This window comes from Tachyglossus aculeatus, chromosome 4, assembly GCF_015852505.1.
Source record: "Tachyglossus aculeatus isolate mTacAcu1 chromosome 4, mTacAcu1.pri, whole genome shotgun sequence".
Lineage (NCBI taxonomy): Eukaryota > Metazoa > Chordata > Mammalia > Monotremata > Tachyglossidae > Tachyglossus > Tachyglossus aculeatus.
In genome coordinates this window covers 48,347,518-48,363,187 of record NC_052069.1, presented here as the reverse complement: position 1 = coordinate 48,363,187, position 15,670 = coordinate 48,347,518, and the positions used below count along the sequence as shown (strand labels likewise).

Here is a 15,670-nt window from a genome sequence, read left to right as displayed (position 1 = left end):
TTTCCGGGACCTAAAGCCACCTACAGCCCGGCATGCTTTCCCCGTCAACCATTTTGATATATTCTCTTTTTTTTGGATCTTTTTTCAGAACTCCGTAGAAATGGATACGCCCAGAGTGACCAGGAGCAAAAGTAAACAGCAAACCCTCGGCCCCGCGGCCTCGCGAGTGAGCAGACAGGAAACGTCCGGCTCAGGTGTCTCTCCGAAGGATCCCCCGAAAACGAAGACGGCCGGCCGGCAGAGGAGACCTGCGGGCCCGGGAGCCGTCGAGACGCCCCAGGAGGGAGAGGCGTCGGAGGCAGAGTCAAACTGTTCCTCCGCGTCTGGGTTTCAGGGGACCACCACGGTCAGGGTAACGAGGAGGCGGCTGATCGTCATCACCCAGCAGCCCGAAGCCCGACCCCGGAGTCGACGCAAGACGATCTCTCAGAGCGAGTCCGTCAAGTCCCGTGAAGACGAAGTGTCCGAAGCCGAGTCCTGCGCTTCTAGGGGTCGGGGGAGGACCAGGCCGAGCCGGGCTAAATGGTTACCAGATCCAGCCTGCGAGGCCCGTGCGGAAGAAGTTTCCGACGCCGAATCGTGGTGCTCGGGCATCTCGTCTTGGAGAACGGAGAGACTGTTGAGGAGCAGCCGGAGGAAGCTTCAGAAAGAAACCGGGAAAGAGGGGGAGCACGCGGGCGGAGAGCGGGCTGGAAACGCCGATCTTGTCGAGCCAGCCGCCGCCTGCGGATTCCCCGACCTTCTGAAACTGGAGGATTCGGAGGTAGAAGCCGCTTCGACCTTACCCGAAAAACCCGCCTCTCCAAGCCGCAAACCTGAGCGGCCTCAGAATGAAACCCGGCGCAACTCCAACGATGAAATCCTGAGCGAAGCTATCGCACAGTTTTTAACCAGGGCAAGAGGGGAAAACTCAACTAGCGCGTCCCCGTGTAAGGAAGCAGCAGTGGAGACGTCCCCTAGGGTTTTAGAACAGGCAGATGAAGATTCTGGCTTAAAGGAGAAAGAAAAAGAATTCCAGTTGAAACTCTCTCAATCTAAACAGAGTAGCCCAAGAAAGTCGTTCACTCCCCCAAAGCAGTCAACCCCGGACAAAAATCAAACCGTTTCAGAGCCCCAGAGGGCTGACGATGGAGTAATGAAGAACTCTTCAACTAATGAATTTGACTTTGTGGAAGTGGACACGCAGCCTAAAAAGACAGACAGCCCAAAGATAACGACATGCAGCCCTCCCATTACCTGTGGAGGTGGGAAAATGAGTGTCATTAACCAAACCCCTAGTAACCAAAACCAGGAAATGGAAAGTTTAGAGAGTGATACCAATCTACGCTCGCCTGGGTTTAGCCCAACTCAGGATAAGCGTGATTCTCTCCGGTTAGTCCTTGACAGCGATGACAACCGGGAATGTGAAGACAGCGAGGCTGAAGGAGATACGTTGTGTTTTGTTGAAAGTCACAAACAGCCACCGTCCTTGGACAAAGATTCGGAAGGTAGTACTTCTCGCACAGATGCTCTCTTTGTCATCGATACCACTCCTGGGTTGCACGCCGATCAGAAATACTACCTAGATGAAGAGAGCGAAAGTGAGGTTGAAATAGAGGAGGAGGCGAAAGAGGAGGAGGAAGAGGAGGCGAAAGAGGAGGAGGAGGAGGAAGTGGTGGAAGAAGAGGAGGAGGAAGAGGAGGAGGAACCATCAGATCATGAAGAAGCGGAAGATGACTTTGTAGATGAAGATGAAAGTGTATTTAAAGATACAAAGATGAGCCTGTAAGTTCTGTGATTATTTTAAGAGGCTATGTCGGTACATTGTGTATTTAAAGTTTCTTTAAAATAACCAAACGTAAATTATCAAGGGAATTGGGGGGATTTTTCTGCCTCTGCTTTCTGTGTTGTGACTCTTAATAATACCGGATTTTCAGTGCTTCCCATGCACCATGCACTGTGCTAAACACTAAGGTAGGTAGAAGGTAATCAGGTCGGACACAGTCCCTGTTTCATACGGAGCTTCCCGTCTAAGTGGGGGGGGGGGGGGGGGGACAGGAATTGGATTCCCATTTGCAGATACGGAAACTGAGGCACAGAGAAACGTCACTTGTCTGCCGTGTGACCCTGGGCAAGTCACTTCACTGTGCCTCAGTTCCTTCATCTGCAAACTGAGGTTTATTAACTCCTCCTCCCTCCTTAGACTGAGTGTTCCCATGTGGGATAGGGACAGTGTTTAATAATAATAATAATGGCATTTATTAAGCGCTTACTATGTGCAAAGCACTGTTTTAAGTGCAGGGGAGGTTACAAGGTGATCAGGTCCCTCGGGGGGCTCACAGTCTTAATCCCCGTTTTACAGATGAGGTAACTGAGGCCCAGAGAAGTTAAGTGACTTGCCCAAAGTCACACAGCTGACAGTTGTCAGAGCCGGGATTTGAACCCATGACCTCTGACTCCAAAGCCCGGGCTCTTTTCCACTGAGCCATGCTGCTTCTCTAGTATTCTCTAGTGTTTAACGAGATTATCTTGTATCTACCCTCAAACTTAGTACAGTGCTTGGCATATAGTGGTTGAGGCATAATCAATCAATCAATCGTATTTATTGAGCGCTTACTGTGTGCAGAGCACTGAGAATAATTTAGTAACAGCAAGCCTGATCCGTAGTGATAGAAACGTTCGATCCCATTAACATTTTTTAGCATTTTTAGGATTCAGAGTTAAGGCTTATGGAGGATAACTTGTGAGCCCGCTATTGGGTAGGGACCGTCTCTATATGTTACCAACTTGTACTTCCCAAGCGCTTAGTACAGTGCTCTGCACACGTTAAGCGCTCGATAAATACGATTGAATGCACGAATGAAGGCCCCATCCCCTGGCAATACAGTATTTTTATGCCCAGCTCAGAAATTGAGTGTGCCATCTTCTGAAGGCTAATCTCTGGCAAGGCGGTCTCAAGGGATTCAGGGATTTCTTGCTGACAATACTTCGGATGTAGGGGGCTACCCAGGGAGGAGGGCGTGAGGTGCAGGGACCTCGGCTCTGTGCTCGCCGTAAGCCTTTTCTCGGCTTGGGTGCCCTCCTCACTTCTTCCCTTTTCTCTGTCCCCGCACGGCTTTCCAGGGAAAGCACTCCGGGATCACTTTAAAGAGGGACGTGCGCGCAACTGCGATTTTACAGGGCTAGTCACCTGATTATTCCAGATGGGAATGGTTCTGGACTGGAGTCTCCACCGGGTCTGCACCCATTTACAAGTTAGGGCGGCATTTTGGGAAAATTCTTCTGCTCCTGAATTCTAAGCTGCTTTCTTAACACGAGACTTGAGGCTTAGTGGGTAGAACACGGGCTTGGGAGTCAGAAGGACCTGGGTTCTAATCCTGGCTCCGCCACTTCTCTGCTGCTTCTTCCTCTCCCCCTTATCCCCCTCTCCATCCCCCCGTCTTACCTCCTTCCCTTCCCCAGAGCACCTGTGTATATGTATATATGTTTGTACATATTTATTACTCTATTTTACTTGTACATATCTATTCTATTTATTTTATTTTGTTAATATGTTTGGTTTTGTTCTCTGTCTCCCCCTTCTAGACTGTGAGCCCACTGTTGGGTAGGGACCGTCTCTATATGTTGCCAACTTGTACTTCCCAAGCGCTTAGTACAGTGCTCTGCACACAGTAAGCGCTCAATAAATACGATCGATTGATTGCTGCGTGACCTTGGACCGATCACATCTTTGGGCCTCAGTTACCTCATCTGTAAAATGGGAGTTAAGACTGTGAACCCCATGTGGGACAGGGACGCTGTTTTTACCCCCTTGCTTAATACAGTGCCTGGCACACAGTAAGTGCTTAACAAGGGCTTTGCACATAGTAAGCGCTTAATAAATGCCAGTATTATTATTATTAATAATAATAATTACCATTTTTTAAAAATGCCGTCAGTAGTAACGAGTAATTATTTCCCAGTTTAAACCATTTCATTTCATCCTGTTCCAAATAGTAGCAGCTCCTTGAAAACCTCTTGAAATAGGGTGAGGCCTGAATGGAGAATGCTTTTAACTAGAGAAGCAGCGTGGCTCATTGGAAAGAGCACCGGTTTGGGAGTCAGGACATGGGTTCTAATCCCACCTCTGCCATTTGTCTGCTGTGTGACCTTGGGCAAGCCACTTAACTTCTCTGTGCCTCAGTGATCTCACCTGAGCCCCACGTGGGACAACCCAGTTACCTTTATCTGTTCCAGCGCTTAGAACAGTGCTTGGCACATAGTAAGCGCTTAACAAATGCCCACATTATTGTTATTAAATTCATTTGGTGACAGAGCTAATTGCATCGAGTAAGAAACTCAACTATCATCTTCGTTAGCCACTGTCTAGATTGCAACAAGGTAGAATTCACATTCATTCACGTTCCTAGTCACTGAGTGGGAAGGATGCTTGGAGTGTCCACAGTCCTCAGTGGGCACTGGATTAGATGGTTAGCACAAAAATAGAAGGGAAAGGAAGAAAAATCTGGACCTTTACTCAAGCCACCCAATTTTATTTCTGCCTCTTTTGTGACTTCTTTACTAGTAGTCAGCATAGAAGCAGTGTGGTCTCGTAGGTAGAACATGGGCCCGGGAATCCGAAGTACATGGGTCCTAATCCCAGCTCTGCTGCCCACCCGCTGCGTGACCTTGGGCAAGTGTATTAACCTCATCTGTAATAACAATAATAATAATTATGGTATTTGTTAAGCGCTTACTATGTGCCCAGCACTGTCCTAAGCGCTGGGGGAGATGCAAGGTAATCAGATCGTCCCACGTGGGGCTCACAGTCTTCATCCCCCTTTGACAGATGAGGTAGCTGAGGCACAGGGAAGTTAAGTCACTTGCCCAAAGTCACACAGCTGATAAGTGTCAGAGCCGGGATTAGAACCCACAGCCTCTGACTCCCAAGCTCGGGCTCTTTCCTCTAAGCCAAGGGGATTGAGACCGTGAGCGGTGTGCGGGACAGAGACTGTCCAACCTGATTAGCCTCTAATAGAGTGTCTGGTGCTTAGTAGGAGCTTCATAAATGCCATTTAAAAAAAAAATCACCATTTTTAAGTGCTTACTACGCTTCCAGATTACTCCCACCTTGCGAAGCCCCCAACAAAAGAAAGACCCTGTGCTCTTAAACCTTATTTAACAGGGCTGTGGGCAGAGAGAAGGCTCTGCCTGCATTCTGGACTGGCTGGATGCGGGCCTTCCCCTACTTGGCAGAAATCAATCAAATCAGTGGTATTTATTGAGTGCCTGCTGGGTGCAGAGCACTGTACTAAGCGCTTGGGAGAGTGTCATGCGACTGAGTCAGTAGGCACGTTCACTGCGTAAAAGGACCTTACTCTACAGGTGTAGAGAGACGCTACTATAAATAAATAAAGTTGTGTTCATAAGTGCTGTGGGGCTGAGGCTGGAGTGACTATGAAGTGCTAAAAGAATACAGATCAAAGTGCATAAGTGATGCAGAAGGGAATTGGGGGTCGAGGAAAAAAGAGGGCTTAACCGGGGAAGGCAGGAAGTGAGGGCATGTGATGGAGAAGGACAGAGGGGACGAAGAGGGAAATACAGGATAAAGAAGAGGGATGGGGGAACGTGGAGAGAGGCATCAGAGAAAGAGGAACAGGATAGGTGAGGGGAATAATAATGATGGCATTTATGAAGCGCTTACTATGTGCCAAGCACTGTTCTAAGCACTGGGGAGGTTACAAGGTGATCAGGTTGTCCCACGGGGGGCTCACAGTCTTAATCCCCATTTTACAGATGAGGTAACTGAGGCACAGAGAGGTGGTGACTGGCCCAAAGTCACACAGCTGACAAGTGGCGGAGCCAGGATTTGAACCCATGACCTCCGACCTATTCATTCATTCAATTGTATTTATTGAGCGCTTACTGTGTGCAGAGCACTGTACTAAGCGCTTGGGAAGTACAAGTTGGCAACATATAAAGACGGTCCCTACCCAACAACGGACTCACAGTCTAGAAACCAAAGCCCGTGCTCTTTCCACTGAGCCATGCTGCTGCAGACCACTGTTCTAAGGGATTTTTGGTATAGAACAGATCATTCTTCCAAACTGAGTATGAATAACACCTCTCTTAGTGCACAATTACTGATATCTGGAGATTATAATGGTCTTTCGCTTATACTGGGTTTGCTTTGGATTTGTTTCAACTCTTAGCACTCAGGTAATAGAGTTTAAGTGTCTGTGCTTTCAGAATACAGTATAGACTTAATTTCAAATAAATTTTTTTTTTTTTAAATTTCAGGTTGAAGCTGTCTAGCAGTTCTATAGACCCCGGTCTAAGTATCAAACAACTCGGCGGCTTGTATATCAATCTTGATGCAGACAAAGCCGTGACCAGCAAAAACACTCTTACACAGATTAAGGAGAAAAAGAAGAAAGAGGTAAGTTGGGCATTGCCCTGCTTTTGGATTTCTGACCAGAAATAACACCCCAAAAGCCCAGAGTCAGTGTGGCTTAGGAGACAGAGAGTCGGGAGCCCCGGGTTTGAATCCCAGCACTGGCTGTGACCCGTTGGGTGACTTTGGGCAAGCCACTTAACCTTTCTGGCCCTCAGTTGCGTCATCTGTATAATGGGCATCATTCATTCATTCATTCAGTTGTATTGTGCGCTTACTGTGTGCAGAGCACTGTACTAAGCGCTTGGGAAGTACAAGTTGGCAACATATAGAAACGGTCCCTACCCAACAGTGGGCTCACAGTCTAGAAGGGGGAGACAGAGAACAAAATATATTAACGAAATAAAATAAGTAGAATAAATATGTACAAGTAAAATAGAGTAATAAATACGTACAAACATTATTCGGTCATTCAATCGTATTTATTGAGCGCTTACTATGTGCAGAGCACTGTACTAAGCGCTTGGGAAGTACAAGTTGGCAACAGATAGAGACGGTCCCCACCCAACAGCGGGCTCACAGTCTAGAACGGGGAGACAGACAACAAAACAAAACATGTTAACAAAATAAAATAAATAGAATAAATACGTACAAGTAAAATAAATAGAGTTCATTCATTCAATCGTATTGATTGAACGCTTATACATATATACAGCTAGATGGTGAGCCCTGGAAGGGGGGTGAGAGATTCTGTGTGATCTTGTATCTACCCCAGTGCACAGCACGTAAGAGGTGGTTATTATCCATCACTTCTGGACCGTGGACAAGGATTGGGGTCAGTTTTCGGGCCGCAAGCGAAGTCTGCAAGAAAGCCGGGAGACTCCTTGAAGGTGATAGACCTTCCCCTCTACTAGCCGGCCACGGCTCCGTGCCTCTCCTCCCGCCGGCGGCCTCCAGTCTCCAAAGTTCCCAGGGCTTTGGGTGAGGAATCTTCCGCATTTAACCCCCTAAGCCAGTTGCCCGGAAGGGTAATGCCGATAGCGCCTTCCCAGAGCCGCAGGTGGAGATCAATCAATCAATCAATCGTATTTATTGAGCGCTTACTGTGTGCAGAGCACTGTACGAAGCGCTTGGGAAGTCCAAGTGGGCAACACAATGTTGCAAGAGATGTTTACCTCTGAGTGGGAGAGGCTGGAGGAACCACAGAAAGATGCCTCCCTAAATTTTAGAATGATGATAATAATAATAATTGGTTGTTTAAGTGCTTACGATGTGCCAGGCTCTGAACTAAGTGCTGGGGTAGACACAAAGGAATTGGACCCTGTCCCCCGTTGGGCTCGCAGTCTTAATCCCTGCTTTACAGGTGAGCTAACCGAGGCCCAGAGAAGTAAATTGACATGCCCACGGTCACACAGGCTCGTGGCAATGTCAGGATCGGAACCTAGGTCCTTCGGACTCCCGGGGCCACGCTGCTCCCATCAAGGCGGGCCGTGGAATCTCTAATCAGGACTGTCCCGTGTAACCCACTTGGACCACTCATCCATGAATGTGTCCAAACTCCACGTAGCGATATATTTAGCCTGCCAGCTTCCCGTGGTCTTGTACCGTCTTATGCCGTCGAGTCGTGTCCGACCCATAGCGATGCCATGGACACATCTCTCCCAGAACGCCCCACCTCCATCTGCAGTCGTCCTGGTAGTGGATCCATGGAGTTTTCTTGATAAAAATCCAGAAATGATTTACCATCGCCTCCTTCCACTTGGTAAACTTGACTCTCCGCCCCCGATTCTCTCCCCATGACGTCTCTGCCCAGCACAGGGGAGTTTTGACTTGTAGCAGATTGCTTGCCGCTCGCTAGCCACTGGCCAAGCTAGGAACGGAATGGGTAGGTCTCTGCTTGACTCTCCCACTGGTAGAGGACTGGAAACTCTCCAGAGTCTCTTTCTTTCATGCATTGTCGTATTTATTGAGCGCTTACTGTGTGCAGAGCACTGTACTAAGCACTTGGGAGAGTACAGTGTAACCGTAAATAGTTCCTTGCCCACAGTGACGTCCTTATTCCATTTTAGGAAATTTATTTTTAACTAATAATGTAAATAATAACGGCAGCATTGGTAAGGTGATTATATACTATATATATATATATATATATTCTATGTGTATATATATTCTATGTGTATATATATTCTATGTGTATATATATTCTATGTGTATATATATTCTATGTGTATATATATTCTATATGTATGCATATATATGTATATGTACATATATATATACTATATATATATACTATATACTATATTACTATATATTACTCTCCCCCTCGTCCCCCTCTCCATCCCCCATCTTACCTCCTTCCCTTCCCCACAGCACCTGTAATATATATATAGCTTGTACATATTTATTACTCTATTTATTTTGCTTGTGCATATCTATTCTGTTTATTTTGTTAGTATGTTTGGTTTTGTCTCCCCCTTTTAGACTGTGAGCCCACTGTTGGGTAGGGACTGTCTCTATATGTTGCCAATTTGTACTTCCCAAGTGCTTAGTACAGTGCTCTGCACACAGTAAGCGCTCAATAAATGCGATTGATGATGATGGTACTATATGCCAAACACTGTACTGAGCGCTGGGGTAGATACAATTTAATCAGGTCAGAGATAGTCCCCGTCCCACATGGAGCTCAGCGTCTAAGGGGAAAGAACATGAATTGAATCTCCATTTTGCTGGTGAGGAAACAGGCACAGAGTTAAACGACTTGTCCAAGGTCCCAGGAGGGGATGGCAGACCCTGAATTAGAACCCAAATCCTCCATATCCCAGACCCTTGCTCTTTCTACTAGAGTACACTGCTTCCTGATTTGCTGAAATAACAGTTTTTGGTAGCAGAATTGGTATTCCTTGGTGATTCATCGCATTTTAGTATGTTTATGGTAGTGAACATCTTGAAAAACAACTTGGTGAAGTTTGCCCTATTTACTTAGAGACTAATTCTTATGGAAAACTCACTTCAACCGATAGGGTTGAATTATACGGCAGTGAATATTGGGCATTCCCTACCCTTTTAGGATGCTTCCTATCTGTCAAACAGAAATGTAAAATCGCGACATTTAAAAACAAATTCACACTTCCTTTCTAGCTCTTGCAGAAATGTATTGTGAGCCCTGATTTTGAAAAAAAAGACTGTATCCCACCGTACAAGGAGTCAAAGAATCAACTGAAGAAAAAACGCAGAGTAAGTTGAGAACTCTTGGCATTCATAATGTTGTGGGTAAAATCTTTTGGATTGACAGGGGTTTGGGGTTCTTTTTTTTTTCCCCCTTGGGCAGGTGCTGGCTTCTAGTTTTTAAAAAGTTATAGCGTCTCATTATGGACAAATTTTAGCCAACATTCAAAATGTAAAAAATGTCACTGGAAAAAGGTGAAAATTCCACTGCCCAGTACAAAGCAAAATAAGTACATATAATTGATCTATTTTTCAAATTCTGGCAGCTTTTGAATCGCTTTTGTGTTTCTCACTTTTGTACAGAGAAATTAGTTGATCAAAGCAGTATCCCAGCTTAGTTTGAGGAGATCTGTGTCCTTTCAAAATCTGCCCCCTCCCCCTGTGTCCCTGATCCCATCCCTTCGTGCTTAATCAAAACATTTGCTCCTTTCCTTCTTCCCTCCCTGAACATCATCTTCAACCGTTCATTTCTGGGTGACTCCTTCCCCACTGCTTTCAGACATACTCGTCTGTTCTATATCCAGAAGAAACCCTCCACGACCCCCTCCAGTCATCACCGCAACCCCACCTCCTACCAATCCTCTCCAAACTCCCCGAGCGAGTTGTCAACACCCTCTGCCTCCGCTTCCTCTCCTGCAGTTCACTCCCCGACCCCCTCTGCTCTGGTTTCGGCCCCCTTCACTCCCCAGAATCCACCCTCTTAAGGTCACTGGTGACCTCTTTGCCAAATCCAGGGGCTTCTACTCCATCCTAATCGTCCCTGTCTCTCAGCTGCCTTTGACACTGAACCACCCCCCACTTCTCCTAGAAACATTATCCAACCGTGGCTCCAATCAGTCGTATTTATTGAGCTCCCTCCTTGGGCAGAGCATCGGGGACTGCAGTATCACAGAGTTAGTAGACGTATTCCCTGCCCACAGTGAGGTTACAGACTAGAGGGGGAGACAGACATTAATATGGATAAATTACAGATATGTACGTAAGTGCCATGGGGCTGAGGGATGGGTGAATGTGGGGTGCAAATCCAGGCATAACGGAGTGGGAGAAGGGGAAATGAGGGCTTAATCGGGGAAGGCCTCCCGGAGGAGATGTGTTTTAATATGGTTTGGAAGGTGGGGAGAGTAATCATCCCACGGGAGACAGACATTAATATAAATAAACTACAGATATGTATGTAAGTGCCATGGGGCTGAGGGAAGGGTGAATGTAGGGTGCAAATCCAGGCATAAGGGAGTGGGAGAAGGGGAAATGAGGGCTTAAATCGGGGAAGGCCTCCCGGAGGAGATGTGTTTTAATATGGTTTGGAAGGTGGGGAGAGTAATCCTCCCATGGATATGAGGAGGGAGGACCCTCCACCTCTGCATCAAACTCCTTACCATCCACTTTAAAGCACTCAGTCAGCTCTCCCCCTCCTGCCTTACCTTCCTAATATCCTGCTGCAACCCTGCCCACCGTACCTTGATTTTATCTGTCTCGCCATTGATCCCTTGCCCGTGTTTTTTCTCTATTTTCAAATTCCCTATCCTTTCACATATGCGTGGCTACCAATCTCCCCACCTTCAAATCCTTATTAAAATCAGAGGCCTTCCCCAACTAAGCTCATATTTTGCCTACTCTCTCCCCCTTCCACTTATGTACTTGGATCTGTTACCTTTAAGCACTTGATACTCACTCCCCACTCAACCGCACAGCCCCGACGTACATTGGTCTAATTTATTGTAATGTCCATCTCCCCCTCTACGCCGTAAGCTCCTTGTAGGCAAGGATCATGTGTACCAACTTTATCATTTTGTACTCTCCAAAGCGTTTAGTACAGTGCTCTGCCCACAGAAAATGTTCAAAAAGCACTGATTGATTGATCAGAGCTAGAGTGATTTAGTTTCCAAGACACTTTGTTCCATATGGTTATTTGGGGGTGATTTGTAGGTTTTTCCATGTTCGAGTAATTTATACAACAGTATTTATACAAATAGCAGCCTTTTCTATCATTGTCCAAAGGCTGTTGCTTTGGTAACGGTCCATCGTTCAAAATGCCCTCACTTGTCACATGACAAATTCAGGGTAAGCATCCGTTTTGCACCGTGTAGTGTACATTTCTAGGGTGAAGAGCCAAGAGGCTCCCTTTAACTTCCCTTCCTTTATTTCTCGGGGCCAATTCACAAAATGATCTTGTATGTGCTGTATATTATCAACTCATTAGAGCTGTAATCGCGTTCCTTCTTCATTCTGTCCTTCAGCAAGAACGAGAAAAAACAACAGGAGACGGCTGGTTTGGAATGAAAGCCCCCGAGCTGACAACCGAATTGAAAAACGATCTGCAAGCCCTGAAGCTGAGAGGGAGCATGGACCCTAAACGCTTTTACAAGAAGAACGATAGAGATGGCTTCCCCAAGTACTTCCAGGTAAAAATGGGCCGCTTCTCATTACAGAGGTGTCGCCTTCGGGACCACGGTGCGTAGAACGGTGCTTGGCACATAGTAAGCACTTAACAAATACCATCGGTATTACTATTCGGTCTCAAGGACAAATCTCCTTGTTTTGGCCCTGATTGAATTTTCAAGTCTAAGGACTGTACGTTTCTCCCATGTTTTCAAATGTGAATTTTTGAGAAACATTTTAAAAATCGAAGGCTGTCACTATTTGAATATATTGAAGAATTCTGTGCCAAATTATCTGTGTATCTTGGCACATCTCCCGTTTCCTTTCTCCAAAGAAAGGCCGATTTCTGGTCAGCTCGTCATAGGGATTGTTTCTACCAGCACAGTTGTTTTGTACTCTCCCAAATACAGTGGTCCACACTCGATTAAATGCTATTGATTGAGTGATTGATTTGAATTGTATGAAGGTTTTGCCCTCCAATGGTGAACGAAAGCCTCAGTGACCAGATTGTGTAGAGAAGCGGCATCGTTTGAGACAGAAACCCAGGAAAAAAGACTCCCTGTCTAACTTGTTTTTTTTCACCACATTTGCATTAAGAAGTTTCACCCTCACTTTTCCGATTCCCTGTGAAAATTCCGGAGATCATAGAGCTAAAGGACGAGTCGCTTCAACGCAATATTTTTTTCTGCAGGTTGGTACTGTGGTCGATAATCCAGTTGACTTCTATCACGCACGGATTCCGAAGAAGCAAAGGAAGAGAACAATTGTGGAAGAATTGCTGGCTGATTCTGAGTTCAGAAGGTAAAGGAAAATGCTTATTGTATCCTCACTAGAAAAGAGGTGCATCTGTGGAGTTGGTACAAGCCGGTCTTTTTTACACGACGGGGTTGGGGAGTGAGATTGTTTTAAGCGTTCAGGTGATCAGAAGTCCTAGAAAGTTTCCCCAGTGATAATTTTTTGTCTGGGCTAATCCGTGAGCAGGGAAGACAGCGTACTTGAATGTAGGAAATGCAGTGACAGTTCAGTGGATGCTGGAGGTAAAAAAGCTCTGATGGAGAAAGTAGATAAAGAGGGATATAGCGTATAGAAAATAGGCACTTGTTCAAATGTTGTGTTTAAGATCCAGTGAACTTCATTATAATGCAGCAGCTTGGATTCTCTTCTGGCTGTGACTCTGACTTGCTAGGACAGTGGCCGAGTACTCTGCTGTCTTGTGCTGTGCAAAATCTCCATCTCCCTGGGATGTTGACAGGACCACTGAGGCAGTTGATTGGCTGTGAGCATTTTCGAAGAAAGGAGTTGCTATCTCCTATAACTATTAATCTGTGCACAACTAACCCTATTTAATGATATTCGCTGTTATTAACAACAAAATATTCAGTTGTGAAGAGCTGTTTGTAGGTGAGCTTTGGCCGAACCTTCCAGCAGCGATACAGAAATGAACCATTACTAGAATTAGCAAGCCTGTCTTTTGGAATTCGAAATCCAAGGAAAAGATGGCATGCATTTGAATGGTGCTTTTTATTTTTCCAGAGGGCTTTTACACTAAATGAGCTCAGTTGCTCCTCACGGCATCCCTAATAGTTAAGGGAGAGGCAGGCATTAGTGTCATTTCACAGAAAGCCAGTGAGGCACAGGTTAAGTGCTTTGCCCACCAGGCCGCATCCCGAGGTTGGGACTTAAATCCTTGTCTCCCAACTCCCAGGCCCGGGCGTTCTTCCCACTTGGCCACATTGCCGTTCCTAAAGCGGAAATTTTTATCGTAACAATTCTCCTAGCGTGGCCAGGGAATGCGCCCATTATTGTTGTGCTGTACTCTCCCAAGTGCTTAGTACAGTGCCCCGCATACAGTAAGCGCTCAATAAATACAATTGAATGAATGACTCTGTTGTGTTGAAAGGAATTATTCGGACAACAAGTATACTACATCCGTGATTGTCACCCGAGAGTCCTTTTTTCTCTGTAATGTTTCACTGGTGGTGTCTTCTTAAGCGCCTGAGATTTTTCTGATTCTAAGTGACAGAAGTTCGAGAGGCATAGGAGAGAGCGATTGTTTTATTGTCTTCCTACCTGCTTTATTTGAATACCTCAAGTTTTGTCCTATTTCTCACGTACCGTTCTATTGTTTCTGTCAGTTACAACAAAAAGAAGTACCAAGAGATCATGATCGAAAGGGCGGCTGATGCAGCGGGCAAGAAGAATAAGAAGAAAAGGAAATTTCGCAATTAAGACTGGCACAAGATACCCAACCCTTCGCTTCATCTTTTCGGAACTGTTCATTCAAGTCGAATGAAGACTAAAAATAGCATATTAATTTGGAATAGGGCTGGCCCCATTTTTGCCTCGTGTTTGCCTTCAAAGAAAGGTGATTTGAGAGAGAATGAGATTTTTCTCTCTAGGCTACTTTGGCCCTGTCGGGTGGACGAGATCACGTGAAAGAAGGGGGAAGAAGATTGGGGGGGTCCGGGCAAGAAAAATGATATTAACATGTTACGCAAAAAAGGATATGGGGGACTTTTCTATATAAATTATAACTAGCCTAGACTCTATAAAAAATAATCAATTGCTACAAAATTTAAACCTATGTCAAGGACTCCTTTTTCATAGTACATCATGAAGGGGCTTGGTAGTCCTAAAGAATTACTGATTTCATTCATTCACTGTCGTATTTATTGAGCTTACTCTGTGCAGAGCTCTGTACTAAGCGCTTGGGAAGTACAAGTCGGCAACATATAGAGACGATCCCTACCCAACAACGGGATCACAGTCTAGAAGGGGGAGACAACAGACAGACGACAAAACAAAACATGTAGACAGGTGTCAAAATCGTCAGAATCATGATTTGTTTTAGCAGTCTGTAGTAAAGCATACAACTGATGTAATGAATTTGAGATACTCTTTCTCTAGAGGACAAGAAGGCTTGTTTTCATCCCCAGTAGCTTAGGTGATAAAGTAAAAATCGATACTGTCATAGAAATGTAAACTCCTGCTTTAGGAATCTAGCTTATTTTCAATGGGAAAAGGTAGTATTGGTGCCGTGCTAACACTCTCTAAGCTTCTCCCGTAGTAATTGATCGGTGATTTTTATTGAGCACTTTATGTGTGTGTACCGCACTGTTATTAAGCACTCGGGAGAGTGCAACAGAGTTCCCTGACCACAGTGAGCTTACAGTCTCTCCCCACTCCAGTCCACGAGACAGATATTAATGTAAATAAATAACTTGTACTGTATAATTTATAGATAGGTAAGTAAGTGCTGTTGGGACTGAGGGCGGGATGAGTGTACCAAATGCCCAAAGGTTCCAGTTCATAGTCTCCTTGAATGTATAGCTTTTGTCACTATTAGCGCTCCGCATAGGTTCAGGACAATCCGCGTGTTCTGAGCCCAAGGACTCGGTTTGGCTGGGCCCCCTCCAAAACCAGACATGGATGCCCCTTAGTTCTCACCCTGCCGGTTAGTTTGTTTTTTTGTGGGGGTTTTTTGGTTTTCTGTTGGGAGCTTTTTGTTTTTTGTTGTTGTTGGTTTGGTTGGTTTTTTTGTTTTTAATAATAATAATGGCATTAAGCACTTACTATAAAAATAAAGCGCTGGGGAGGTTACAGAGTGATCAGGTTGTCCCATGGGGGCTCACAGTCTTAATCCCCATTTTACAGATGAGGTGAGTGAGGCACAGAGAAGCGAAGTGACTTGCCCAAAGTCACACAGCTGAC

General features: G+C 45.6%; 1 protein-coding gene across 1 annotated transcript; it reads left to right on the top strand.

Moving 5' to 3' along the window:
- Positions 1-91: 91 nt before the first annotated feature.
- Positions 92-14,539, top strand: DNTTIP2 (deoxynucleotidyltransferase terminal interacting protein 2). The gene is made up of 6 exons (XM_038745831.1): positions 92-1,764; positions 6,259-6,397; positions 9,494-9,589; positions 11,818-11,982; positions 12,651-12,760; positions 14,095-14,539. Exons 1-6 carry the CDS (start codon positions 101-103, stop codon positions 14,186-14,188), a joined length of 2,268 nt encoding a protein of 755 aa, XP_038601759.1. The 5' UTR covers positions 92-100; the 3' UTR covers positions 14,189-14,539.
- Positions 14,540-15,670: the final 1,131 nt, after the last annotated feature.